The sequence below is a fragment of the Corvus moneduloides genome, chromosome 1 (genome assembly GCF_009650955.1).
Source record: "Corvus moneduloides isolate bCorMon1 chromosome 1, bCorMon1.pri, whole genome shotgun sequence".
NCBI lineage: Eukaryota > Metazoa > Chordata > Aves > Passeriformes > Corvidae > Corvus > Corvus moneduloides.
The window spans coordinates 9545315-9570917 of NC_045476.1; the positions used below are offsets into that span (position 1 = coordinate 9545315).

The 25603-nt window shown below is 37.2% G+C and overlaps 1 protein-coding gene across 3 annotated transcripts in view; it reads right to left on the minus strand.

Annotated features, from left to right (window-relative positions):
• Positions 1-25603, minus strand: part of ESYT2 (extended synaptotagmin 2) — an 83477-nt gene that overhangs the window by 12620 nt on the left and 45254 nt on the right. The window contains exons 7-16 of one of the 3 annotated variants that reach the window (XM_032099357.1): positions 18622-18677; positions 13697-13817; positions 12907-13083; positions 12410-12492; positions 11117-11165; positions 10380-10469; positions 9761-9856; positions 6852-6953; positions 2278-2340; positions 314-388 (exon numbers count right to left, since the gene is read on the minus strand). In XM_032099357.1, the coding sequence (XP_031955248.1) occupies positions 314-388; positions 2278-2340; positions 6852-6953; positions 9761-9856; positions 10380-10469; positions 11117-11165; positions 12410-12492; positions 12907-13083; positions 13697-13817; positions 18622-18677 (912 nt within the window). The remainder of the gene's footprint in view (positions 1-313; positions 389-2277; positions 2341-6851; positions 6954-9760; positions 9857-10379; positions 10470-11116; positions 11166-12409; positions 12493-12906; positions 13084-13696; positions 13818-18621; positions 18678-25603) is intronic. The other 2 variants (XM_032099365.1, XM_032099375.1) reach the window with 2 other exon arrangements.

Below are 25603 nucleotides of genomic sequence, written 5' to 3' on the forward strand. Positions count from 1 at the left end.
TGCCTCTTTGACAACTCAGAGCTGTCTCAGGTCTGCTGTACAGGGTTCCAATTGAGAGCTTCAACTACACTCCAATGTTTTCTAGGAAAGCACTGTGGAAGGACTTCTATAAATGACTAAAAATCCCATCTCTACTCACAGGTGGTTTGAGTTGCATAAGCCCCCTTTCAAGTCTAGGCTGCTCACTGCCAATTTCAGTTCTGGTGGCAACTTAGCGTTGTGTATATGCTCCACAGTTTGGTAGCCAAATACCAAGCTCACAGACTTTCCAAATACGTGAAGACAGAGGCAAGTCTAAAGAGTAGGAACTTACCTTACTTTCCTGCGCCTTGTGTCCAACTGACAGCAAAACAAGTGGGTTGGGATTGCTGTTTATTTTCTTTCCTGACTGGTAAAGAAAAAGCAAAAACTTTGCCTTCAGAATAAAGCAAAACCTCTCCCCTCTGAAACTTAATATTTGCATCTTAAAAATACAAATCATATGCATTCTACTACATGCCTCTCTATTATTCTCAGTATTTAATTCAGCTGGCTGGAATGGCAGACTGGCGAGTAGCTGGTGAACACATGAAGGCATCCAAACCTGAATATGCTGAAGCAAAATGCTACTAATAAGCAGGAGTTTTAGACTCCTTTCCATTTTCTTTAAATGAAACTGGTAAGATGCAAGTTCTTATCTTTTAATGAGCATTACAATCCCCAAAGCTAATGAAGCATAGTTAAAACTGCAAAATGAATACTGCATGCAGATGGGAGATATGAAGAAAGCACAGACTCAGGAACTTTATATACATTGCTGTAGAACTATTAAATTGGATGTGGTATCAGAACACTGATGTTCCCTACTTTTCAGTTTGGGGAGAAAGAATATGCAGTATAATGTATGTGAGGGATATTTCTACAGTTTACCAAATACTCTTTATTAGAGAATCAACCATCTGCCATATCTGAGCCTTGCACACCAGTTGTATAGCATTACATCAAACTGTGAAAACAAACATCAGTTTAGAAACAAATTACATATGCAAAGGAACATTCCAACTATATGTTTCTTTCATGAATTTCAATTTAACCTAACAATTTAAGTCAGAAAGAAAATTTAGGCATGAAAGTTAATCATCTCAAGCAGGTGTTAATGCAGTTTTAAAAGCCTAGAAAATGTAGGATACATGGTTACTTTTGAGTTCTACCCTGTGGGAAAACCAGGTATATCAACAGAAAGTTAGTTAAAATCCTCTTAATGCATGTAAGGTCACAATTAAAACCAAGTGATACAAATACTTTATATTTTTAACTTAAGAAAGTGCATCATTTAAATATATTTTTTTATCTGAACTTACATTTTGGACATCGTACTTCCACTAATAATGCTCAATTTTAATGTGACATACTGCTTAGAATCATACTTTCCTTTAGAAATAAAGCTGTTAAGAAAGCACTCCTTTCTTGGATGAACGCCGCATTTCTTTTTTTATGATTTCTGATAAAAATTATCTAGCTCTCAAATAAAAATGAATACAAACGTTTACAGAACAGAAAGCCATATTACACTGCAACTGATAGTGTTTTAAAATGGTAGGTGACATATCTTCATTTTTTCTTTGTCCATAAAATGGTGCCTGAGACTTTCTTCATAAAATGATGAAACTACAGGAGCTGGCAAAAGGCCCTGTCACTTATGCTGATGTGTAAATATGAGTAATTTTAATTCACATTAAGTAGGTAGCAATGTGTATACACGTATAATGCACTTCTAACACCAGCTACTGACAGACTGTCCCTTCTCCAAGTTCCTCCAGCTGAGCGTGTGGCTTAGCCCTTCGAAGTTTGCCTACCAAAAAGCTGGCCTAAATTTCTTTAGCAGTTATATAAAAGATGTAAAACCTTCTAAAAACACCTAGCAGAAAGAAGATTATTCCAAAGCAGTCATTCAGAGTTGAGTGATAAGGTATCACTCAGTATGTAAAAGATGTCTTAGCTTTCATGTCAGCTTTATTCTTTAGTTACTACTAAAAATTAGTTCTCAGCACTTTTGCCCCAGTCTTCTCAAGCAGCCTGTACTCCCCTAATCTGATCTTGAGTTCAGATTACCATAGACCACAGCATTTTAACGTCTTGACATTGGCTTCTTGGAATTAAATTCAAGTAAAACAAGATTACACGAAATATGTATCTGGCAATAGAAATTCCACCCAGCGTTGGAAGCAGAGTGTTGCAGGCATTCGTGCATTTCCAATTACTTTTGTGACCTTAAATGGACAACTACATTAATGTTACCTTTAGGGCTTTCTGAACAGCAGCCTTCTTCAAGCCAGCAGGGTTAAATTCTAATGGATTATTCTTTTAAGTCAGGAGAGAATGAACATAGGAAGGGTTAATAAGACATGCAATGAAGCAATTTCACTAGGTTAATTAATTATGACACGACAACATAGGACAAAGCAGGGGGGAAAAAAAATCAACCTAAAAAAACCCCCAACATCTTTCAAACAAAACAATGAAGGACCACCACAACAACAACAGTCTGACAAAACTTTTTTTTCCCTCTTCTCCTCTGCATATTTTTATTCTGCTTTAAAACTAATATACCCAATTTCAGTCTGCTTGTATTTCTCTGATCATTGTTTTTTATCCTAATAAAGATAATTCACAAAATATTTTATTTTTTAGCACAACTACAATATTTTCAATATGCCTTATGAGCTGCCCTCTGAATGAACCTTTTTAAAATTTGGTTGAGCGTATTTTCACAACCTAGAAGCTTCTCTGATGATAAGTCAAGTAATTATGCAAAGGAGTCCTTTTATGGGAGAAATTACAACATCTAATTGATAGGGACTTAGATCATTATAAAAGTCAAAGTTCTTAAGCCTCTTCAGAAAAATGATGGAAACACTGCATGCTAACTAGAATGAAGGTCTACTACTTTCTTCAGTAGAATGAAGACATGCAAATACACTAACAGTAGGAATTAGAACTGACTTAGCAGGACAAAACCTTGGCTGTTTTTCATTAAATAAGGAGATTTCTTATTTTAAGACTAATATACTGTTCTTAAGTGACACATGTATAACAATGTCACAGAAAATTTGCACTGAACTCCTAAGAAATAATTTCAGGAAGTAAGATTTACAAATAAAACAGACTTCAAGTTAGTGTACTTATGGCTGGCTTTTTCTTTAGGGACATTTTTGTTTCAAGGGAGAATTCTGTTTTAGGAGCTGTAAATTGTGGCAATAAAAAATTGCATAATGGTCTTTTAAAACATTCTGGTTTATGAACAGGAACTGATATTATTAATGCTCTGCCAAAAGAAATGGCTTTCTGAAATGAAAATTAAGTGAAAATTTGAAGAGAGATTTAACCTTTATGCAGAAATATTTTTTTGCAGTTTCTTTTGGGATGCCATATCCTCAAGTTGGCCAATACATTCCAATGATTCCTGGCACTCTGCTTGAAAATTTCTATTTCAGAATGAACATACAATATCCAGCAAAAAATCACAGAATATTTTGAGTTGGAAGTTATCCACAAGGAAAATCAAGTCCAACTCTTAAACTTGAGAGAATCAGAAATAAGGTTTGGCTACTTTTGTGGGGTATTTTTCTTGAACATTATTTTTCTTAAATAAAATTAAGGAATTGTCTGCAGTTATTTATCTGATACATTAGGAACTTAATATTGTACTTAAAGACTCAAATATGGAGACTGCACACTATCTCTAGACTCATTAAAACTAATGCTTAACAACTGTTCTTTAGGAAATTTTTGAATGCCTGACAGGTATGTTCTTTGCTGGAGTTTAAGCACTGCTCCCTGTTTTCTGACAAAGATAAAAATGTCACTTTGTTTGCAGCAGTTGTGTATTCCCCCATCTCTGGAAGTGTTGAAGGTCATGTTGGACAAGGCCTTGAGCAACCTGATCTAGTGCAAGGTGTCCCTGCTCATGGCAGAGGGGTTAAAACAAGATGATCTTCAAGGTCCCTTCCAACCCAAACCTCTCTGTGGTTCCATGATCTAATTCCTAAGGCTAAACTCCCTTCTTCTGCTAGCCATGGTTACTGCCTCTCTCTCATCATCAGCGCTGTGCTCCAGACCTTAAACTGCCACAGCCAAGATCAGGGCCTTGGTAAAGGCTAAGTAAAACAGAAGGATTAGGCCATACATCTCACAGGCTGCATTCCTCTGTTCTACATAGAGGACAGTATTTTCTTTCATAACAATATGACACAGCATGACTACAAATCTCTTTCTGTAGAAAGATCTCTTTTCAAATCTCTTTCTTTCCATTTCCACCCCACATTTATAAGGATGCAATGACTGTCCTCTACAGAGAAGTACATTATTTTTTCAGGTGGCATCTGCAACTTACCAAGATAATTTTGAATCTTAAACGGCCACTCAACTTACTGGACTTTTTTGCTTCCCATTTGTACCTGCATATTCAATACATATCTTTTCCCTCCTGTATTATTATTTCAAAGAATTTTGAAAGTCAAAACCAAACCTATGTGATCATACATAAGGGCAGGCAACCACAGAGTCCTGGATATTGAACACATCTCAATTCCTCTGGAATCATAGCAAGGATAGGCCAATAGGGACATCAACTGGAGCAAATATGTTTAAGCCAGACTTCAGGTTTCAAGGGAAGAAGCTGCAGGTCCACGAGAATGGTGGCTGACAGGCTGGGAGGAAGGAGACTCAAAGAAGAAAAGGAAGGTATTCAATATTAAAAGGGAAGGTCTTGCTTTGGATGACAAAGTAGTCTTGGTATGGTTCTGAGTGTCTCTGCAGTTATAGGCAAAGAGGATGGGTTAGCCAAGAAATATACTGATAATGACACAGTGGAATTGTCTAACAACCAGTGTCATTTGCAGTAAATCCTAATAACAAACCCATAAATTATACAACTAACAAACTGGTTTGTTATTCAGCCAGCTCCTGATTCAGTATGTTTTGGAGTATGACTCATTACTTCCTTTGACTCACTAAGTGTTGCTTGGGATATCTATGAGTGCATCCTCACCTGATAACCAGAAGACAGTCACCATCTGTAAGAGCTCATTAAAAATATGGATAACTTATATATTATACAGACACCAAAATTGTTATGAACTATTGATTAGCATAAAACTAGGGTTACGTTTGGAAATTAAACTAACACTATTCCTACTCCTTAACTTCAGCTAAGTAAGATTTAGGTGGGTAAATGTCTGAATTTGGTGTCACAAACCCAGATTTGCAGCAGTCAATAAACTATCTAGCAAGGAACAGGGAGCACTCAGGATTTTCCTCTCCTCATAGGAAGTGAGTGCCCTTTTTAACACTTCCCTCCCCCAGTAACTCATGTCACATATTAGTTAGAGACTGAGCTTGCAGGTGTGAATGTCTGTGTAATAGCCCATGTTTAAGGATGCCCTGGGAACAAGTGCAGTTCTAGGATTGCTGAAGCTGGTGTTATTCCTGGGCTACTCTACAGACCTCTCCTCTCTCCTGGACTCCAGCCACAACCCTCCTCCTCTTGCTCGCAGCAAAATCAGCACCCAGGCAACTGCAGACCCAGGCAGTTCACAGTGCTGCAGAAGGCAATTCAGATGTGGCTTTCTTAGAACAGTTGCTGTTCCACTCTGACTCACAAATTGATTCAGAGATTTGGATAGTTTTGTCCAATTTCTAAATAAATGCTATTCTATATAGACAACCTGTCCTAATGCAAAGATCCTAAGATCCACAAAAAACATCAGTGCTACACCCTTAATCCTGCACTTTTATAAAAAAAAAAAAAATACTTTAAAGATTTATCTGTAATTGTATAACTAAGAGAAACAGCAACTACTTAACAGTTTTAACACCAAGATGATGGAACTATAGATTATGAATTGCCTTTCTCATTCATTAATTTTTAGTAAGATTTTAGAATGATTATAACTGTTTGGATACATTAAAATTAACCTCTACAGAGAAACTAACAAAAAGGACCGTAGAAAAGGGTTTTGCTGGGCTTTGGAAAGGAGTTGTAAAATCAAGGATTATGATGTAGCCAGCCAGTAACAAATTTATCTGCACAATCACCAAAGACAAACCCACCTGTCTCTGGCAAAAAGATTCTTATTCTGAACAGATTATCAGTCTTTTTGAAGATACCAAAGTTGTACTTCCAGATTTAAGTGCAAGATACTCAGAGGCTCATCAGTTTTTAATAATTTTGGAACATTAAATGCAAGCAAAAAATATTACTTGGTAGTTCACCCTTGCCTGGATTTTCCCAACTACAGACTAATTTGAAAAAAAGAAAAAGAGCTTGGGAATTTGCAAAACAAGGAGCATCATGGAGTGAAATAGAATTTACAAGGGAATTTATAGTTTGGGAAGCACAAAGAACTATACCCATTTTTAAAGCAACTTGAACCAGTGTGGAGAGGTTGCAAGTTCTTACAAATATTAAGTGTGTCACCTTTTAAAGAAACTACAGGGATGTTGGCTGCAATATTTATTATTTTAATTTCTTTTCAATAAAAGCCAACAATTAACCAGCACACAGTGTGCTAGGACAGTATGCATTTTATTTCTCAATGAATCAGCAATTTAAGTGTAAGAGCTTTTACAACAAACTTATCTTGGGTTTTTATCATGAAAGGTTAATTACTTACCCAATGATATGCTGATCAATGAAATTTAAGTAGCCTTTAAAATGCAATAAAAATAGCACAAAAACAAAGCACACTTGTTGAAACCATGCAGGAAAACAAATTGCATGCTCTCATTCCACTAGAGTGAGTGGCTTTAGTAGCACTAATCCACACTCTGGCAGAGAAAAGGTACAATACAAACAATACCAGAGAACTCACAAATAGTGCTCTATAGAGTGAGGTAGTGTTTTCACAAAAGACTAGTCCCGATGCTCTCCTCTCTTTTAAGTATCCACACCCAAAGTTTCCCTCGTAGATACTCTTAGGAAGATGGAAATGGAAGGAGAAAGCAGAGTGATGGGATTGTGGCAGAATGAATGCATAAGCAGCTTTACTACACAAAAAAGTTAAGGAAAACAGTCAAAGGATTCCAGAGAAAACAGCAGGTAACAAAAAGTAAATATTTGTCATTACAAATATTTTCGTCCATTAAATGACTTTCTGTAGAACAGCAAGGTGGAATGCTTTTTTAATTTTATTTTTTTTAATAATTATTCAAATATATTAACCCACTTTCCAAGTTCACTCTTGGTAGTTCAGATTTATATGGCAGATCCAACTAATGTTTACTAGCTTAGAGACCAGCTTTCTACACCATTTCTGTTTCTTTTTCAGATACATCATCCCAGTGTGCCAGAAACTCACAACTATGATGCACCTGTGAAAAACAAAGGCCTGTGTTGGGGTAACTCAAAACTGTGACTCAAAACAAGACTGAAGGCATGATCTAAAGTGTACCAGTGATAAGCATTAACTTAAGGCAATTTTCAAGGCAATAAAAAGTAATTATTCATGTAGAAAAAACTTAAAGTTGTGCACAAAAACCTCCAAACTATTAATGAGGGTCAGTGTAATTTTAACCCTTCATTCTCTTTGAATTCTCTTCTCCATAAATATAAGCAATCCAAGAGATTAATTTTCTATCACTCTACACAACCCCTACCACTGAACTTGAGCAAAACATGATAAGCCAGCAAATTCCATGTTTAGTCTTGTGAATGTTGCTCATATTAGAACCCTATGGCCACAAAAAGCTCTATTTACTACAGTTAACTGCTGTTCATGTAGAAGCTCCATGACATTGTCTTTCTAGAATGCACAGAAACCTTTTCAGTCCTCCTGTATAAAAAAGTCTTCCCATGGTACTTCCCCCTGTTTGACCTAACTGTGAAGTCTTTTTGTATCTGGTATTGGAAAATTTAATTTAACACAGTAACACATTATTTCATTGTTGTAAACTTGCACATGGAATTTTCAACTGTTCCATGTTATTTTCTATTATATTCTTTACATTACTGGGAAGAAAATGACTTGAAGTTAAATACTGAGTCATTTGCAGCAACTGTGTCTCTGGGCTGGTGGAGGAAGAAACAAGTAAGAGGATTAAACAGGTCCCACACTATGACCATCATTCTCAACCCACCCAAGCAATTCTTGTCCTGTAGACAGAATATCAGCTACAGCAATAGGAAATTTGGGATGCTGCTCCCAAATTTCCTAACTGGTCAGCTTTGTGCAAAGAACTCCCTGTTTCTGTGCCCTAGAGTTTAGAGATCTACTGATTAAATGAACTGAAATTAAAATACTGTCTGCAAAAATAGGTAGAACTCAAGGTTTGCAACCTAATCTTTCTGAAGGAGGGAGACAATGTTAGAGAATGTTTGTTTAAAACAAAAGATTTAATTTATGACAAAGCCTCAGAGTATTTGCTGGAGAATGTAATATAGAGAATCAGACTTGTATAGAAAAGATTGGAACTGGTGTACGAGAAAACTTTACCCTGTTTTATTTTAAATAAGAGGCTGCAGTGTATTTTACCAAACATATTGAATTTGTAACTGTTTCAGTAGAATTCAGTAGTTGAACAAGAAGATCCATAAATTGGGTCAGTTGAATCTAATACACAAAACAGATGGCAGACAGACTTTTTGTGTGTTGCAGTATTCTGAAACTGATGCTAAGCACACCATAATTCCCTTCTATTCTGTTACTGCTTACTCTGTACTGTAGTAATTCTATTTTTTTTCTGCTAAGTTACAGAGTTTGCCTGAACTCAATATATGGTGAGGTTGAAAAGATAATGTGAGGATCTATTCCAAATGAGTCTTTTTAGCTTTTAAAATAGCCTAGAAACACTACTTCCAAACTCTGCTCTCTATACCCTGGAACACACATGAAATCACTAGTCAGTCATGTAAATTGTTTGGGCTACTAAGGATTCATTTGTTACCACTGTGATGCAACATTTTAACTTAAATTTCAGCAGACAAATCTTCAAAATACTTGCAAAAAATCCAAAGCTTGAAAACTGTATCCTCTGATAAGTATTTTAGTCATCACTTCCAGAACCTCTCATCTAACAGAAATGCTGAAAACCAGCAAAACTCAGTTAAGCTTCATGTATCTATTTATGGTAGGGTTGACTTTACTCCTGCTATCAATTTCGAGCAGGAATAGTACTTCACTAACCTGAAATAAACTCCAAAACAAGTTATTTCACAGTCCCATTAGATAAATCCATAGAGTGAGAGAACATGATTTGTTTTTATGTTTTGCACAAGCAAATAAACCATCCTGCAAACAACAATCTGATAGAAATCTCATACAAGTATTCTGGCACTGTGACATCAACTGCAAAGGATTCATTTCATGAGGAGGACTTCAGTACCTTCAAATCTCCAGCAATACCCTAAGCCAAAGCAAGCAAGTTTACCTGAACTCATGGAAGTAGGCTTCTCCCAGTTAGTTCCTTAAAATTCCTCATGCTAATCCCATACAATTTATGTAAAATATTGTGTAATAAAAACATGCAGCCTTTCAAGTCCAGGAAAGGAGCATTCTTTAAAGAAAAATCACACAGATTAAAGAGTAATGTTTTATTAAATATATAGCTGTAATACTATGCTACTAAAAAGTGGACCTTACATTACACGTCTTGAAAGGAGAGAAATTATAGAGAAGATGGCACAATGTGTGTTAGTAAAGCAGTGTCATACTACCAAGCAAGACATGCTGGGAGTACTCAAGAGCCTCTGTGACAAAAGGGTATCCATGAGAATGTAACTTACAGGCAGATTTCTTGCTGAGTCCAAATACAGTATAAGCAATGCAGATGAAAGCCCATCATTAGCTTGGTCTTTATCAGCTCTAATGCTTGTTAGCACCTAAACCAAAAACACACTGTAAGCCTTTCTGGAAATCAAGTATTATTATTTCCTGTCCCATTTCTGGGGGAAAAAAAAAAATCTCCCCGAAAGAAAACATTCACAAATTCACAGCATGAAGCATAAAGAGTAAGTTTTCAAGACTCATACAGACATTTCAAAACCATGTGCATGGAAATTTGCACCCCATTTCGTACTATTTTTTTTTAGATTGGACAGATTGTAATATCATATCCAGTTTTATCTCCCAGACTAAGGAAATGTTAACAGATATTCTCAAACAGTAACATTAAGAGAAAAGAAGTGAACTACAAAAGCATTTTAAAATCTCATTTAAACCATTGACACTTATGACTGATTTGAGATTTCTAAAGACAAACAGCTTGGAATAAAGTTACAGGTTTCTCCAAATTCATAGCAGCTAGAGAACCGGTTACATACTTAACAAATAAACAAAAAAATCATAACAAAATCACCCCAGAACAATTAAGATCAGAATGAAAGTAATGTGTTCCTTTAATACCTTGTCTAGATTGTCAGCAGTTGGCATCAGTGTGAGCCATTCCAGTTTTAAATGCAACTTTCCTTTGGACACTTCATCCAAAGTAAACCACTGAAAATTAATCAAAGTAATGTGAAATAATCTGGCACCAAACAAAGATATAATTGCAACTGCTTCTTCAGGGCATTTAGGAAACTCTAAAGTCTACTAGGAATCTCTCAGAGCTGAAGCCCACATAATCTGAAAAGATCTGATCCATTAAAATATCCTATTTCACGTAAAATATTACAACACAGAATGACAAAAACAGCCAGACAAACCTCTGCATTATATGATAAAGGCATATTTAAAATACCATAAAAATTCTTTAAGTTCTGTAAAGATGTTCTGGGAATACAAACCCTACACAATGTTCCTATAAAATTCTCTCTCAGGACAAAAATTAGTCTGCTGCACCTAATAATAGTTAAACCCAGCAATTAGCTATTCTCTTGCAAAAAAACCTCTCACCAAATATATAAGTTACTATTTTTTACATTTACATTTGCATAGGACCGACAAAGAATGTCATTATTTTTCAGATTTCATTGGTTCAGATATCCCTTAAACCCCTGTACTGATCATCAGGGAATCTATTTCTACAGCATTAAGGTTATTCTTGCACATACAGGAACTATGCCCAGGAAAAAATAATGCAAGAACAACTACATATACAACATATGGGCCTCTGTAAACCAAAACTTACTGAACTTGCTTACCTCGTCTAGGAGACGCTCCTTTTCAACTTCAATTAAATCAATCATCAAACTAGAAAAACGGAGAGAAAGAAGTAGTATTTTAGCCAAGAAACAAAAGATCTAGCACAGAATTTAAACACCACCCTGTGCTCGCTGAGTATCCAGGCTTCCACTGAGATCAAAAGAGCAGCATACTATTATTTTAGCCCCTAAGAAAAGAAGAAGGAGGGAATGAAATGGCACAACGAAGATGAGTGCAGGAGAACAGAAAATAAGCCTACACTAGAGCCCATTTTGTAGCCACAAGGGCAGCTGGCACAGTATGACTCACATATATGTGACCCAACTCTCAAAACAGAGACCACATCAAAACTACCCACTGGAAATAGCACCTGGACATATGCTATGACCAAATTCATGCCTTGGCAGTGTCTGGGAGAGTTCTAGTTCTCACAAGCTAAAAATGTAGCAGGCAATGAATCTGCTAAAAATTTAACAGAGCAGACAACTGCATGCCAGCACATGAACATTTGTCTGGCTTTTTATTTTATTAGTACTGATGTACACATTATCTCACTTCCCCCCACCATCACTTCAGTGTAAGATTAGGAAATTGCAAAGAAAAAGAAGCCTTTGTACTACCTACTTCTTTATTTTAATGAGAAGTAGGTACTGTTGCTCCTGTTAAGAGAAAAGGAGCTGGAAAGGTAAGGGAGTTCTACTCTGAATGGAAAGCAACAATGGGAGGTTCCAAAACTCTGCAAGAAATAAAGGTGACAAATTACTGGAGAAAGCAGCTGACTAAAACCCTGAAATGTTTATGGGTAAACACCTCTGGCCTATGGAGTCAAAGAGTGAGTCATGTTTGCAAAAGCATTACAGCAAACTTTTTTCTTTAATCAAATAGTTAAGATCAGCTCTTAAGAGAAAAACAAACTTGAGACACTCATTTAGAAGCTATGGAGATGAAGATGATAAACAGTTATAAAGCTATATTAACTTTGCCTGAAGAAAGAATTAAGACTTAGTGCTAGCTTACAAACATTAAATCAGCTAGGGCACAATTCTGGGTACCCACAATACTTACCTTGTTTTTTAATAGAAGGTGTAAACATATAGATGTGTATATAAACACCCAAGCACTTTTTCATATAACAAAAATGAAGTAGTTAGGGAATTACTATCAAGATAATTGATTTATAAATACAATTAGATAGCAGAGCAACTGCACTAAAATAAAAATACTAATTGAAGAAAAATTACAAGATTTTGTCTCTTTCCAATACCTAAAAACATACTCTCCATAACATTTACCTTCCCAGGAAGTCATCTTTATCTGGATCTTCATCAAAGAGCTCAATCTCTAGCTCCTGTCCTGGATGTTCATACACTAAGGCCTGGAAGTTCAGTGAGAGGGCACTGTCAGTACAACTGACCAGCTTGGTTAAATGGCATAGTAACATAATAACCTGCAGTACCTCTGTGTAATAAAATACATCAGTAAGCAAATGCTTTAAAAAATTGCAGTTTAATGAGTAGAGCAATTTTAAGAGCTTTTCAGATTAAATTTGTTAACACTGGCTCTAAGAGACCAAATTACTTTTTCAAAATTACTGATGCTCAGTCTAGACAAAAAAAAAAAAGAGTATATAAAACCAAAGGAGAATTTCTGTTTTGTTACAGAACTTTGGGCTTCTAGAGGGAAACATCAAGAAGCTCCTTGAGGACAACCCCAAAATATCCTCTTTAACAAAAGAATCTTTAGAAGATAACTCTTTACAGAACATACAAGGTATTTTTATTGGTTATACCTCATAAACTTCATTCCATTTTGGATTGAGATTTTCTTTGATGACCTTGCTTTGGAAAATTTGGTTGCCCACACGGATGATTCCATAAGGATCTGACTTTCCTTTGACAATCCCTTTTAAGTAAGTATCTTTCCCCTCCAGGTCCTGAGCTTCAATAAAGTGTATTCTTAGAACACCCTGAAAAAGGAAAAGATGAGTTTGTGTAGTAATCTGAAAGCTTCCATGTCATCACAACTTACACAATGGATGTTTTATCATTGCCATTGCCATTTCCTTAATATGAAACTTATTTTGGACATACTGTAAGCAGAAAATATCAGTGATGATCCACACACACAACAGACCTAGCACTCAAGATATTCCTAAAAAGAAAAACTGTCATCAACCATCAGAAACATGCCAGTTACATCAAGAAATACCAGGTTTCTGAGAGTAGCAAAAAATAGCAACAACTTCTTAGTGAAGCAAACTAATAGTAATTTTCCATGATAATATAAAACATATGGTACTTAATTTTTAATCTATACAGTTGAACTATATTGCAGCAAGTAATATGTTTAAGATTCCAGCAAAACAGAATAAATAAATAAATAAATACATCTTTCTTGGTGTTCTTTTGAAATATTGACTTCCCAGAAATCATTAATTAAATCAATTATTATCAGTGACTGGATTCATAGTAACTTGTATCACTGCAGTAACTACTTAGAAATTCACACAGATTGTCTTGAACAGTTACTACAGAAAAAACAAAATGCCCAGTTATTAGTGTTAACAGAAACATGCTTACCTTTGGTATAGGAAACCGCAGCTGAGCAATCTGCACTTCACTGACAAGGGGGACTGTAATTCTATTTGGAAGGACCAAGTAGTTGGATATAATATCCAGTATTATTGTATCTGATAAGCCACTGTTGGAGAAAAGAATCCTCAGTTACTTAAAAAAAAAAAAACCTCCTTTTGCTGCTTAACAACCTAAATGGAAAAAATATTTGCCTTTCTGGGGGTGTAGAAGACACATCTGGTTTGTAAACTTAAAATAAAGGATTCTTGCCCAAACGGCCACCAGGTGGGAGCAGCTGACACTGAATAGCAAAAACCACAGGGATGGATTTAAAGTTCCCATTTCCCTGCCACAGCCAAATTTCCCCCTCACCCTCGCCTTTTAAAACCAGCCCGGGTAAAAGGCTATTGCGTAAGTTCTCTTGTCTGCATTGCATACAACCAAGCAGATGGTAACTGTTTATTTACTTTCATATTTCAATAATGATTTATTTAACTCTCCTTGGAAGTTTGGCTACCCATTCCTGCATTGTTATGAAACCACTTGTCCTCTTGAGCTGGGAGGACCATCATTTAAACCACAGACACACAGAACACAAGCTCACGGCTGAGCAAAATGTAGCCTAGGGAAGCAAAACAGGTTTTGTTCAGTGAAAAGGGAGTGGCAGTGCAACCACACTGGCAATGAATCACAGAAAACTCAACCCCACACCCCTCCACAAACACAGAAATGAGAACAATTTCCTAAGCTACAAGTTCACCCAGCTCAGGTCTGAACTGACAACAGATCAGTTCATTGTCAGACCAACAGCACTGGTTACACACATTGCCTACACGGGCAAAGGGGAGAACACAAGTACCCAGGAAGATCTCAGGAGTATGTCCAAAGGTTCAAAGAGGTAATTACAAGAATACTCTGAACTGCAGAGGTGCATTCTCACTAAAGTTGGTGGAGCTGCGATTTCTCCTCCTAAATACACTCCATGATTCCCTTTTTACAGTCTTTGTGAAATCAAGATGCAGATAATAATTTGCTGGATGAAGCACTTGCATGTAAGCACCTTGTGAAGTTTTTCTAAGACTGAATCTGAAGCTGGGAGTAGCTCTAACTCAGAAGCTAGCATATAAAAACACAAAAGCTGCAGTGAAATGTGATACATATTACAGTTTCATTTGGAAAGAAAATGTTGTGGTGAGCAATTACCATTATGCTAGAGATGGGCAACAGAATGAACCCATTAAATACAATCTGGCCCATTAGAAATGCACACTGATTTTCATGCCAGAGGTTTGCAACCTGTACAGCCTGCATCCCCTTGGCTGCCCACTTCCACTGCAAACCCAGATAACTACAATACGTGATGGAACATGGCTGACTTTTTAATGGTACTCAGAACAACAGGAACAGAAGGAGCTCAAGGCTGCATCAAAATCAATGGACAGGTCTGTGCAGGCCTCTGGTTAGAAAGAAGAAACAGTGAATAATGTTACGATACTGCTCAGAGGAAAAAAGTTTCCTCTCCGCTTCTGTGGGATAATTCACATCTGCCCTAAAGAGTCTTCATTCCCCTTCCCTGCATGTAGAGCTTAGCCAATCACATTTACAGAGATTTTCATTCTATGTGAACTCTAGAAATTCAGTTTCAGTAATTCTTAAGACAAATACTGCAAGATAATCCTGTTATCTGAAGAGAAGCTTCATTTAGCCATCATTTTAACACTGTGCTTTTCAAACTTTTAAGTTTCATTTTGTCAAACATCTAGTTTTCAATTTATGTATGCTAAATTCTCTGAAATGAGCCAAGAAAATAGAATTCATTATTTTCTTAACAGTTGACAAAAAACTGAAGATAAGCATCTCAACCAGTCTTAACATTAAAAGGAAAAAAATAAACAAACCCAAGCTGAGGTGATGGTAACTACAGAAGCAACAATCACACTTTTCAAAATACAAGTCTAATGACAAAACTCCAGTATAGAGATCAGGTAAACTTTTTTGTTTCTGCTTTTGTTAGTGTCCCTACTTGGCGAGAAAGCTCTGCCTTTATGCTCAGTCCATGAAGAACAGATGACTAATGGAGAAAACCAACTGACCTAGGCTGCAGAAAGCAAAGGACCAGTGCAAGGAAAGCAAAGGTACCAAAGCTGCCTTGAAAGAAAGGCTGCTGTGTTCTCCTCTAGTATTTCCTTAAGATGACAGACTTTATGAAATAAGCCACAGGCATAAATAAACCTACTCTAGACTAGCATAAAGTTCAGAGACTGACTAACGTTCAAATAGAACTACAGCAATAAGAGATTCCCTTAAATAAGAGAAAGAAACAGACAGTAACACAACACAGCCCAAGCACTGGAAGGACTCACAATCCTTTATGCCAGCATCAAACCCCAACTCTGACTCCAGAGTTTATTCTCATAATTTTTTCCCAACATTAACACTTGAATTTCACTAAAACACCTGAGAAAAATGAGCCAGCATTAATGAAGTTTCACCAAGTTATACGCAGAGAAACTGAGCTCCTAGAAGGTAGCAGATCTCTTAACTTTAAATATAGGGAGCTGAAAAAGAACACTCAAGATTGTACGTAACCTACTAATGAATTAAATGAATTCTAAAACAACATTATACTTTAAAGCTGTTTAAATCTCATCTGGTATTATCCAGCTGGGGTGCTCTCAGATGCAAAGTATTCTTCATGAATACAACGCAAAAATGACAATCTTTTGCAATTTTTGTTACTTAAAGTAAGTGGTCTGACCTATGGAAAACACAGACAAACACTGACCAAACAACAGAGAAAGATGCATCAATATAAACCCTTATGCTGATGCATCATTAAAAAACAGCTTCCTAAGATCATAAAACTTTAGTCAATGGTTCTTTGTACAATTACTTTTTCAGTTCATAAAAAGAAAAGAAGTATGCAGTGTTTCATATAGTTTGTTAGATATAGTTTATTAGACTGTCTTCAAAAGCTCAATTTCATTGCAGAAAAATAATTGTTAGCTGCCCACTCTTTTGTATTGCTCCCTACTTAACTTAATTTTTATCAGCTGTGTATTTTTCCTGTGCTGTCTTTATTCATACTGCAGAAACAGCACATCTCTGACTGCATAGAGTGTTTTCACTTTATCTCAAGCAACCCCAACATCTTCCCATCATCATCTACAACTCCTCCTGATAGCACTTGAATATTCTCACAGCCTGGCTCCTCCTCACACAGAGATGTTAATTCCACTTCTCCACAAGCTGTACTAATGATGGAGTATGAATTACTTGTATGTCCTTCTCATTGTTGGAGTCATATAGGAAGAGCAATGAAAGTTGCTAACAGCTGACAGGGAAGCATCCAGCAGCTAACACAGAAATTCAATTAGTAGAAGACATTTGCAGAGTACAAATAAGCAGTTTAGTGCGTAGCCAACAGCCATAAGACTAAAAAGGTACCTGTGGTGCCAGCAATCTCTTGTTCATCATTTTTTATAACTACAGTATGTCAAGTCATCATACCAAAATATACAACTTACCTATACAGATAAGAAAAACAAATACAGCACTAAAGAAACCTCTTGGCAAGGCAGAGCATGAGTCACCTCAGTTACAGTTACTATAGAAACTATACCACGTCTAGATGGCACCAGTCTGTGCATGTGTAGCCAAGTTTGGTTGCTCTGGAAACCATAAACTTGAGATATTTAGCGAGACTTTGTTTACATCTGAGGTTTTGTGTTTGCAATCGGGCAAATACGTAGCAGGATGTGGATCTCAGGAGCCTAGTAAACTTAAGTACTAAATGTAAATTTAGTCATATCAAAAGAGCGAATTATTACTCAGGAGCTGTATTTTGGAAAGCCATTTTTCTCTCACTGATCAAGAAAACCTCTTTCCTCAGAGATGGCCTCAAGCAGGCTTGAAACGTGAGCAATTCTTGCAGCCATTAACCTACTTACTGCAAGTTCTAATTTCGAACTGTTCAGCTGGGATTGCATGCAATGGCTTCACATGTCTAAGGAAAGCAAAATCCACTTCAGTCGTGCAATTGATTACTCTGGGATTAATTTAATACCTACATTCAAACTCCTGTTTTGAAACAACAAAAAATTAATTCTGGAGTCAGCCAACTCTTGAGAGTATGGGATCTAATAAAAGGGGTAGTCACAAAATCCAAGCGTGTATCAGATCCACCACTATCTCCTTTGCCATTGTCTCCATATTAAAAAAGCCCCTGGGTAACTATTAAAAGCTGGTAATTATGAATATATTCATGGCTTTAACTTTATCAGGATTGCAATGATTCAAAGCAGCTTGATTTGCACCTCTATTGATGCTTTTTAATCTGGGATTTTATCCTGTGGTTTTAGGAAAAGCTCTGAATAAGCTAAGCATTTTTATAGCTATATATGGTCAATATTTTTGCTACTCCAGTTGACCTTCACATAATACACTGAAAGCTTTAAAAGTAAGCACTTGAAGATATTACAAACTTTATTTAATTTGAATAGTCTTAAGGTATTTCTAACTACCTTTACACAAGCAAATAGAGATGGATTGGCATACAAAGCCAAGAGCCAAGATGTCATGAACCCACTGGCATGAAAGGAAGGCTCTGTGCCTTTCTGCTGTCCTAGGAGTTGGCAGATAGGAAATTCACAAGATTCTGGAAATCTGGAAAGGCTGAGAACACTAAGAGAAGTATATTAAAAATTATATTTCAAAGTACTTTTCACAAGACCTCCTAGATATACTTTTGGCGTACTTTGACTTGTAGTGAAATCACTATCTTCTGCAAATTGAGCAATTTCATATAATTCCACTTTAAGAGAGAACTGCTCAGAGTCATCTAACCTGAAAATGATTCAATTGATGGTCTTCGGATTTTCTAGGCTTTACTGGGGTGCAGATATAGCAAACACTACTTTAGGTATACTCACTTCAGTCCTGGGACATCCAGAAGATTGGTCAGCCCAGTCCAGTTAATTTCCAAAAGCTGTGAATTACAGAGAAAAAAAGGAGGGGGGGGGAAAAAAAAGGAAGGAAAAAAAAGAAAATCAACTTTGAATTCATAACACTGAAGAAATAAACCCAATTGTTATAAAATCTGATCAGTGGAGAATTAAGCAGTTTCCAGGATTTTCTTAAACAAACAAACAAAACAACCCTCTTCCATTCTTAAGAATTTTTAGACACATTTTTTAAAAGTTATAAAAAGTTTCACCATTCTCTTATCCACTCTTCCACCGTGCATATAAATACACACACCCCACTATATACACAAGTACACAGGATCTAATCCATACAACCAATACAGAATAATGGAATGTGGTCCTATTTTCTGGAGAAATATTTTTAGAGTCACCATAGACCTGTTATAGATGAACATGAATTTGCAAATTATAATAAACTGACAAAGAATCCCACGTGAGACCAGGAAAATAAGAGATCTAGAAGACATAACCAACAGAAAAAATGAAAAATTCGGATTAAGAAGGTGGAAAGAAGATGGGGTAACAGCTTGCAAATATAAGAGGAGGCTGTTTTCAAGGCACAAGTTCATTCTATCACTGATAAAGAAGAAAGGTATTAACAGGATTAAATATCAAAGTGAGAAAAATACTCTGAAATAATTAAAAGGGATAACTAATTGCTAGATCACACATACTTTCTTCACTGAAAATCTTTGCAGAGTATTATGCTGTATAAAGGTAGCTATTCTGTTTCAGGATTGCTGGCACTAACAACTAAATCAAAACATCCTTTTTGATCCCATAATATTCTAATTCTAGACTGCAAAACCAACAGACCCGAGTTCCTCCAGTTCTCTCTTCATTGAATGATTTCTATTAACTTCACAGAAGTTAACAGAATATTTAAACAACAAACAAAACCCAACTCACCCAGCTACCACTTTTCCAAATCCAACTCACCCAATCTAAGCATAACTGTATGAGAAAAGGATATTGATATTCCTCAGTTAAGAAACTAAAGGTAGTGGTTCAGCTAAAAGCTAAAACAAAACAACAAATCTCTACAAGAACAAATGTTGCATATTTTCACAAACAGACAAGAATCATCACCCTGCCTTCATATTCTTTTCTAAAAATAGCACATAACATTTTTTTACAAAGGATCTATTAATAGCTTAATTAGTGATTTCGTTTGCGAATACTTCCAGTAAAGATAACACATAATGCATTTACTCATATAAGGAACACTGTTACTTAATATACTTTTGTAATAGTAGCAAAATATTTAAATGAACAATATTACCAAGCCTATCTGCAACAAACACGCAGGAAAAAAAAGACAATCGTTATCCTTTCAATGAAAAAAGAAAGATGTAATAACCAGATATTCCAGAACAAAAGGCAAGACATATCATGGGACACACTGCAAGAACCTACACAAGCCAGCTTGCCAGAAACAGGGCTAAGGCTATCCTGGGCTTCATGAAGACAATAAGGGACTGGAACACGATGTCATGAGAGATGCCCAGTACCTTAATTACTTTTGTGGCCCTTCACTGCACTTGTTCCAGCATGTCCCTGTCTCTCTTGTACTGGGGAGTACACCAGTGCTGTGGTGAAAGGAAAAATCTCTCTCAACCAGCTGACAGTGCTTCTCCCTAATGCAGCCCAGGATGCTGTTGGCCTTCTTTGCCACAACTGCACATTTCTGACTCCAGTCCCCCTTTCTGTCCAACTGAATAGCCCATATCTTTTCCAGCAAAGCTTTCCAGCCAGTCAGCCCCCAACCTGCCCTGGGGGACAGGGTTATTCCTTTCTAGGTACAAGACTTCACATTTCCATTTGTTGAACTCCATGGGATTCCTGCTGGCACATTTCTCCAGCTTGTCAAGGTCCCTCTAAATAGGAGCACAACTATCAGGTGTATCAAGCACTCCTTCCAGTTTTAAGCAAGCAAACTTGCTGAGAGCACACTCTGTCCCACCATCCAGGACAGCCATGAATTTGTGCTGGCTCCAGTATTTTCTCCTGGGTAAACCACTACTGACTGTCCTCCAGCTAAACTTCATGTTGCTGACCACAACTCACTGAGCCTGAAGGGTTTAGCCACTTATAAACCAAGCTCACTGTCCATTTATCTAGTCTGTACTCAGCAGTTTACCTATGAGGATGTGGCAGAAGACAACGTCAAAAGCTTTACTGAAGTCAAGATACTCTGTATCCATAGTTCTTCCCTCATCCACCAAGCCAGCCTTCTGATCACAGAGGGCTATTGGCTTGGTTAACCATGAGTTCCTATTCATGACTCCCAACTGCCTACTCCCAATCACTTTTCTTGTCTCTTCTCCCTTACCAGCAGGACCAAGATCACCACTTGAGCCCCTGTGCCCCTGAATCACCCCCACAGCCGTGCAGTCACGTTTCGTGCTTTCCAGATCTCCCCGTGCTGTTGATCCCCACAAGGAGGAACAGCAGTGGGTAATAATCTGAGGGGCAGACAAGCTTTAACAGTTGACAACATCCTGAATCTGAGGTCCAGGCAAACAGAAACCTCATGAGGAAACAGGTCAGGCTGGCACATGGGGCCAGGAGTCTCTCACTAGTGACCACTTTCCCCTTTCTCCTGATGCTTCAGTGCATTCAGGCTCTGCTGGCTCAGATGCTCCCAGGCCCTCTCTGCTACACTGGCCCCAAATCTGTTCCACACTGCAAATCTGCAGATGGGATGGAAGTCATCTTCCTTGTGGCAGAAAATTTCCATCTTTCCTTATCATGGAAAAATTCCACCCAGTAGTTTCTCCAGAAAGTCAGAGATCCTGTTTCACATGTTCCCTCTCTACAGAGAATCACGCTAGATGCCTATGTAAGGGAAACTAATTTCAGACTAAGCCATCTACCTGACATACATTTCTTATATATGAAAGCAGACTGTCAGAATCTCAAGTAAAAATTCTTCAGCAGTTCTACAGAGATTGCTGACTTTCATCCTTCTTCAGGTGAAAGCACAAAGCTACCACTGGCTGCAGTACCACTTTGTATTCAATGTCTTTTTTAAAGCACCTCATTTACAACTAGTTTTGCTCACTTTCTATTAGAATACTAGCAGGATTATTTTTGTGAGAAAAGGCTAATGCACATCTGTTTATAGAATACTAGCAAGTCTAAATGGCAGTAATACCTTTCAGAGGAGAGTAAGTTCTTAGCTAAAACTCATACAGTATACTGAACAGTCTTTTCCCTTTTTTTTTGAGGTGCTATATTTTTTCTACATTATTATCAATTTAAAGCTATGAGGTTTTTAATTTCCAAATTTAAAAAAACCCTTGTTGAAAATAATTTGTTATAAAATGGGTTCTTTTACGTTGGTATGTAAGCTTTAGTTGTACAGTTCTAAAATAACAAACTATGTGCTAGAACACAGAACATTTACATTTAGGAAAACTAAGATGATTTCACTACATTCTTCTTTGAAAATTAATTGCGCAAATTATTAGTATATATTCTCAAATCTCCTCTTCATCTTAAATCTGGAAAAAAAAAGTTAAGAATTAAATAATGTGAATAATTTCAGTTTTGTAGTACTTCCTCAATCCTGCAAAACCACAGATGTTTAAGTAATATAGCAAACAAGTAGCTCAGTAGTAGCTGATAAGACTAACCACAACTTGAGTATTCAGACTGATTCTCTTGTTCTAATCATGAGTTTTGACTGTACTTTATGAGACACTTTAAAAATCTATGCAGTCTACCAAGGTTCTAGAAGTAACTTTATACTGTTTCAAGACAAGGAACCCAATTTATGATTTATTTTTTCTTTACTGATAGGCAAAATAGAAGGCAAATGCACACCATAAATACCCTCAAAAAGGGGTTCCTATCCTAAGGTGTTCATACCTGCATCCTGTATTTAGCAATTTTACATAATGATGTTTTCAGACTAAATAGCAAATGAGAAAATATTTGCATTTCCTTTTGTTTTCATGTTTGCATACCGTAATTAACACAGCAAAGTCCTGTAGTGTCTCCTAAACAGACTTCACTGAATAAATGCATTGAGCAACACAACGCATGTTGAAATTCAGCATTGAGAAACATCTCTTGCACTGGACTGAAACGCTAATTCCAGCAGTTTCTGTATTAACTGCCAGAGCCCAAAAGAAAACCAAGAACAACCTAAGAGATGCCACTGAGAACTGATACTTTTCATAGATGTGACTAAAAGCACTTCAAAAGGCTGCAACACAGCATATGAAACACAAACAGTGCCTATGGTACAACCTCAGTGTCAGTATTTTGATTATTACACACCTCTGCTCACAAACAAGGCTACCCATTCATTCCATCATCAGTCCTTAGAGCATGAAGCATGGAAAAACAATTACACAAATAACCTGAAAACAGTGCTATTAAGAGTGGTCACTTAGACAAGAAATACAATTAGTACATACAATATCAGAAATTCTCTTCACTTATTGTACAGGACTAAAGACAAAGACTAATTTCAGAAATGTTGAAGACAAATCTTCTTCCATTTGAAGCTGAAGCTCAGAAATTAAAAAACATTACTTTGGCTAAGCACTTTACAGGATTATTAGAAAAGCTTTGCAAATAAATCTTATGCCATTAAATGTTGTGGAAGGAATATGAGCCTTCAAACTCCTGGCATAATCAAGCTTTCACTGTTTGGGCTTTGAAGGTAAGTTCTCCTTGCAGATAAAATTTGTTGCATTTGCCCATCACAGAGCTTCCTTTCCAGTTCTACCAGAAGCACCCAGCAGTAACACACACTAATTTTAGTCTACAGGTATTAGGGAGAAATGCTTTTTTTGTTTTCTTTACTTATACTTTTTTTTAGTGTTCTATCTGCCCCTGCCATCACCTCAACATTCCCTTCAATAAAGATGCTTCAGGTCTTCTCCTGGCTTCCAAAGGAAATCAGACCAGCAATAAATACACTGTTTGCAACATAAGAAGAGTTTTCCAAAAGGCAACACCAGTTCAGACAAAAAACATCCTTACACCTGCAGAGGTATAGAAATAGCACTGACAGCAGACAAACACACAGCAGACTGAGAAGAAATGAGGCAAAGAATTTCTTCATAGGCAGGAGGGAGCCCCCCAGTCACAGTCTAGCCACATACCAAGGGATTTTATTCTACATTTTGGGGACTGCCATGCCATGACTTGCTGGAAAAGAAGATGACCCCCTAACTTGTGGTTCTGACAGAAGTTACAGGAACGTTGCCATCCTAACTAACTGAAGAGTGCTATGGAGAAAAAGGGAGCAAGCAAAGGACTGCCAGCTGATGAATCTTTTATGAAGCACCAAATATAAAAAATTTCCATATTTAAAAAATCGCTTAACAATATAATTTCCCTCTCTGTCACTGCTTTAAGCAATGCATAATTCCCTTAGTTTAGCTAAATTCAGAGAATGCCAGCTGGTTCTCTGCAGCAGAACTAACAGGGCACTGGAAAAACTGTGTGCAGGATTTGTCACTAAGTGAAATTCTGCCAGAAGCCAGAAACGATGGCGTTTTTCCACAACACACTGAAACTGAGAGGTGATGTGCCTTACAGAGCTCACTGATGTGCCTCTACCAGCCAGCTCACTGGACAAAGGCAGGATTCCAGACACCAGTTACACTTTCCAACGAAGTAGTCTGTGTGTCTTGTTACTCAAACCTCTTACAATTCTTCCTCTGCTCAGAGAAGTGAAAACAAATTTTGTTATCTCCCTGAAAACCAAGAAATTAATGTCTTACCAAAGCTCTGTACTGAGAACTAATGCAACACATACATTAGAAGAGGTTAAAAAATAAAATTTAAAAATAAACCCCTGCAGCCTATAAGAAAAGGCAGTCTAAAACCTCATGAGTATCTCTATACAACATATATCTCTATATGACATTGGGTGTTCTCAAGACCCTAGAAACCTTTACAAAGGGAAAAATATGTAGTGGAATATAGAATACACAAGGCCATAAACAAAGTTCACAGATGCACAAAAGGCAGCCTCTAAACACTGCCAACCTTCTGGCTTGATTTGGCTGCCATAAGCACCACTAATTCTCAGAAGGGAAGCCACACAGTATTTTAAAATGCTGATTAAAAACTTCCTGCTAAACAAGTTATGGAAGCGTAAGACTTCTGCAGGAAAAACTTAAGCCACGAGGAGACAGTTCCATGGGATAAGCTGTGTTTCTTCTCAGAAATGCATTACAAGGAGGGGACTAAGATGCCCTCTTCTGTTGCTTGTGAATGGTCATACAGAGACATGGTACAATTTGTCTGTTAGCAGAGCAAAGCCCATCACCACCTACAATGCTGAAGTGCTGGCATTGTTGTAATAATTTAATATGTAACATTATCCAGTGTATCTCCCAGGAAACTCAGCCGCTCAAAAAATACTACAGAGAGTAGTTGCTACAGTAGTCCCACTGGTTGCTATAGGAAACACGGAGTATCTCTGCACAGAAATCGTGTTCAAAAGTTTCGTAACTCTCTGAAGATTTAAGTGAGACAACTGCTTGAGAGGTAAGATGTATAGTCAAGGGGGCAGAAGACAAAGCAGGCAAGTGAGTTAAGTGACCAGAAGCAGGATCACAGTTGACTTTACACAAATCCAGTGCACCTGCTGTTCTCCACAGTGCCAGCTACTCACAGCTTCATTCAAGCCAATTCTCTCCACTCTCTCTACTCCTTCCTACCCTTCTACCAGTCTGCATTTTGGTTCATAGCCTCACACCAGTCTTGACACTCTCCTGACTTTAGTGAGCCGGCTCAGGCTGCTAAAATACATCCAAAGGACAGGAAACTGGGCACTTCTTGTGATGTTCAATATCCTGCCAGCTCACCTCCCTTAGCCAGCTTCCTCCAGCAGCATAAGTTTCAACACTGGTGTAGGAGAGACAACTACACTGAATGGGAGGGCACAGGGAAAAAAAGA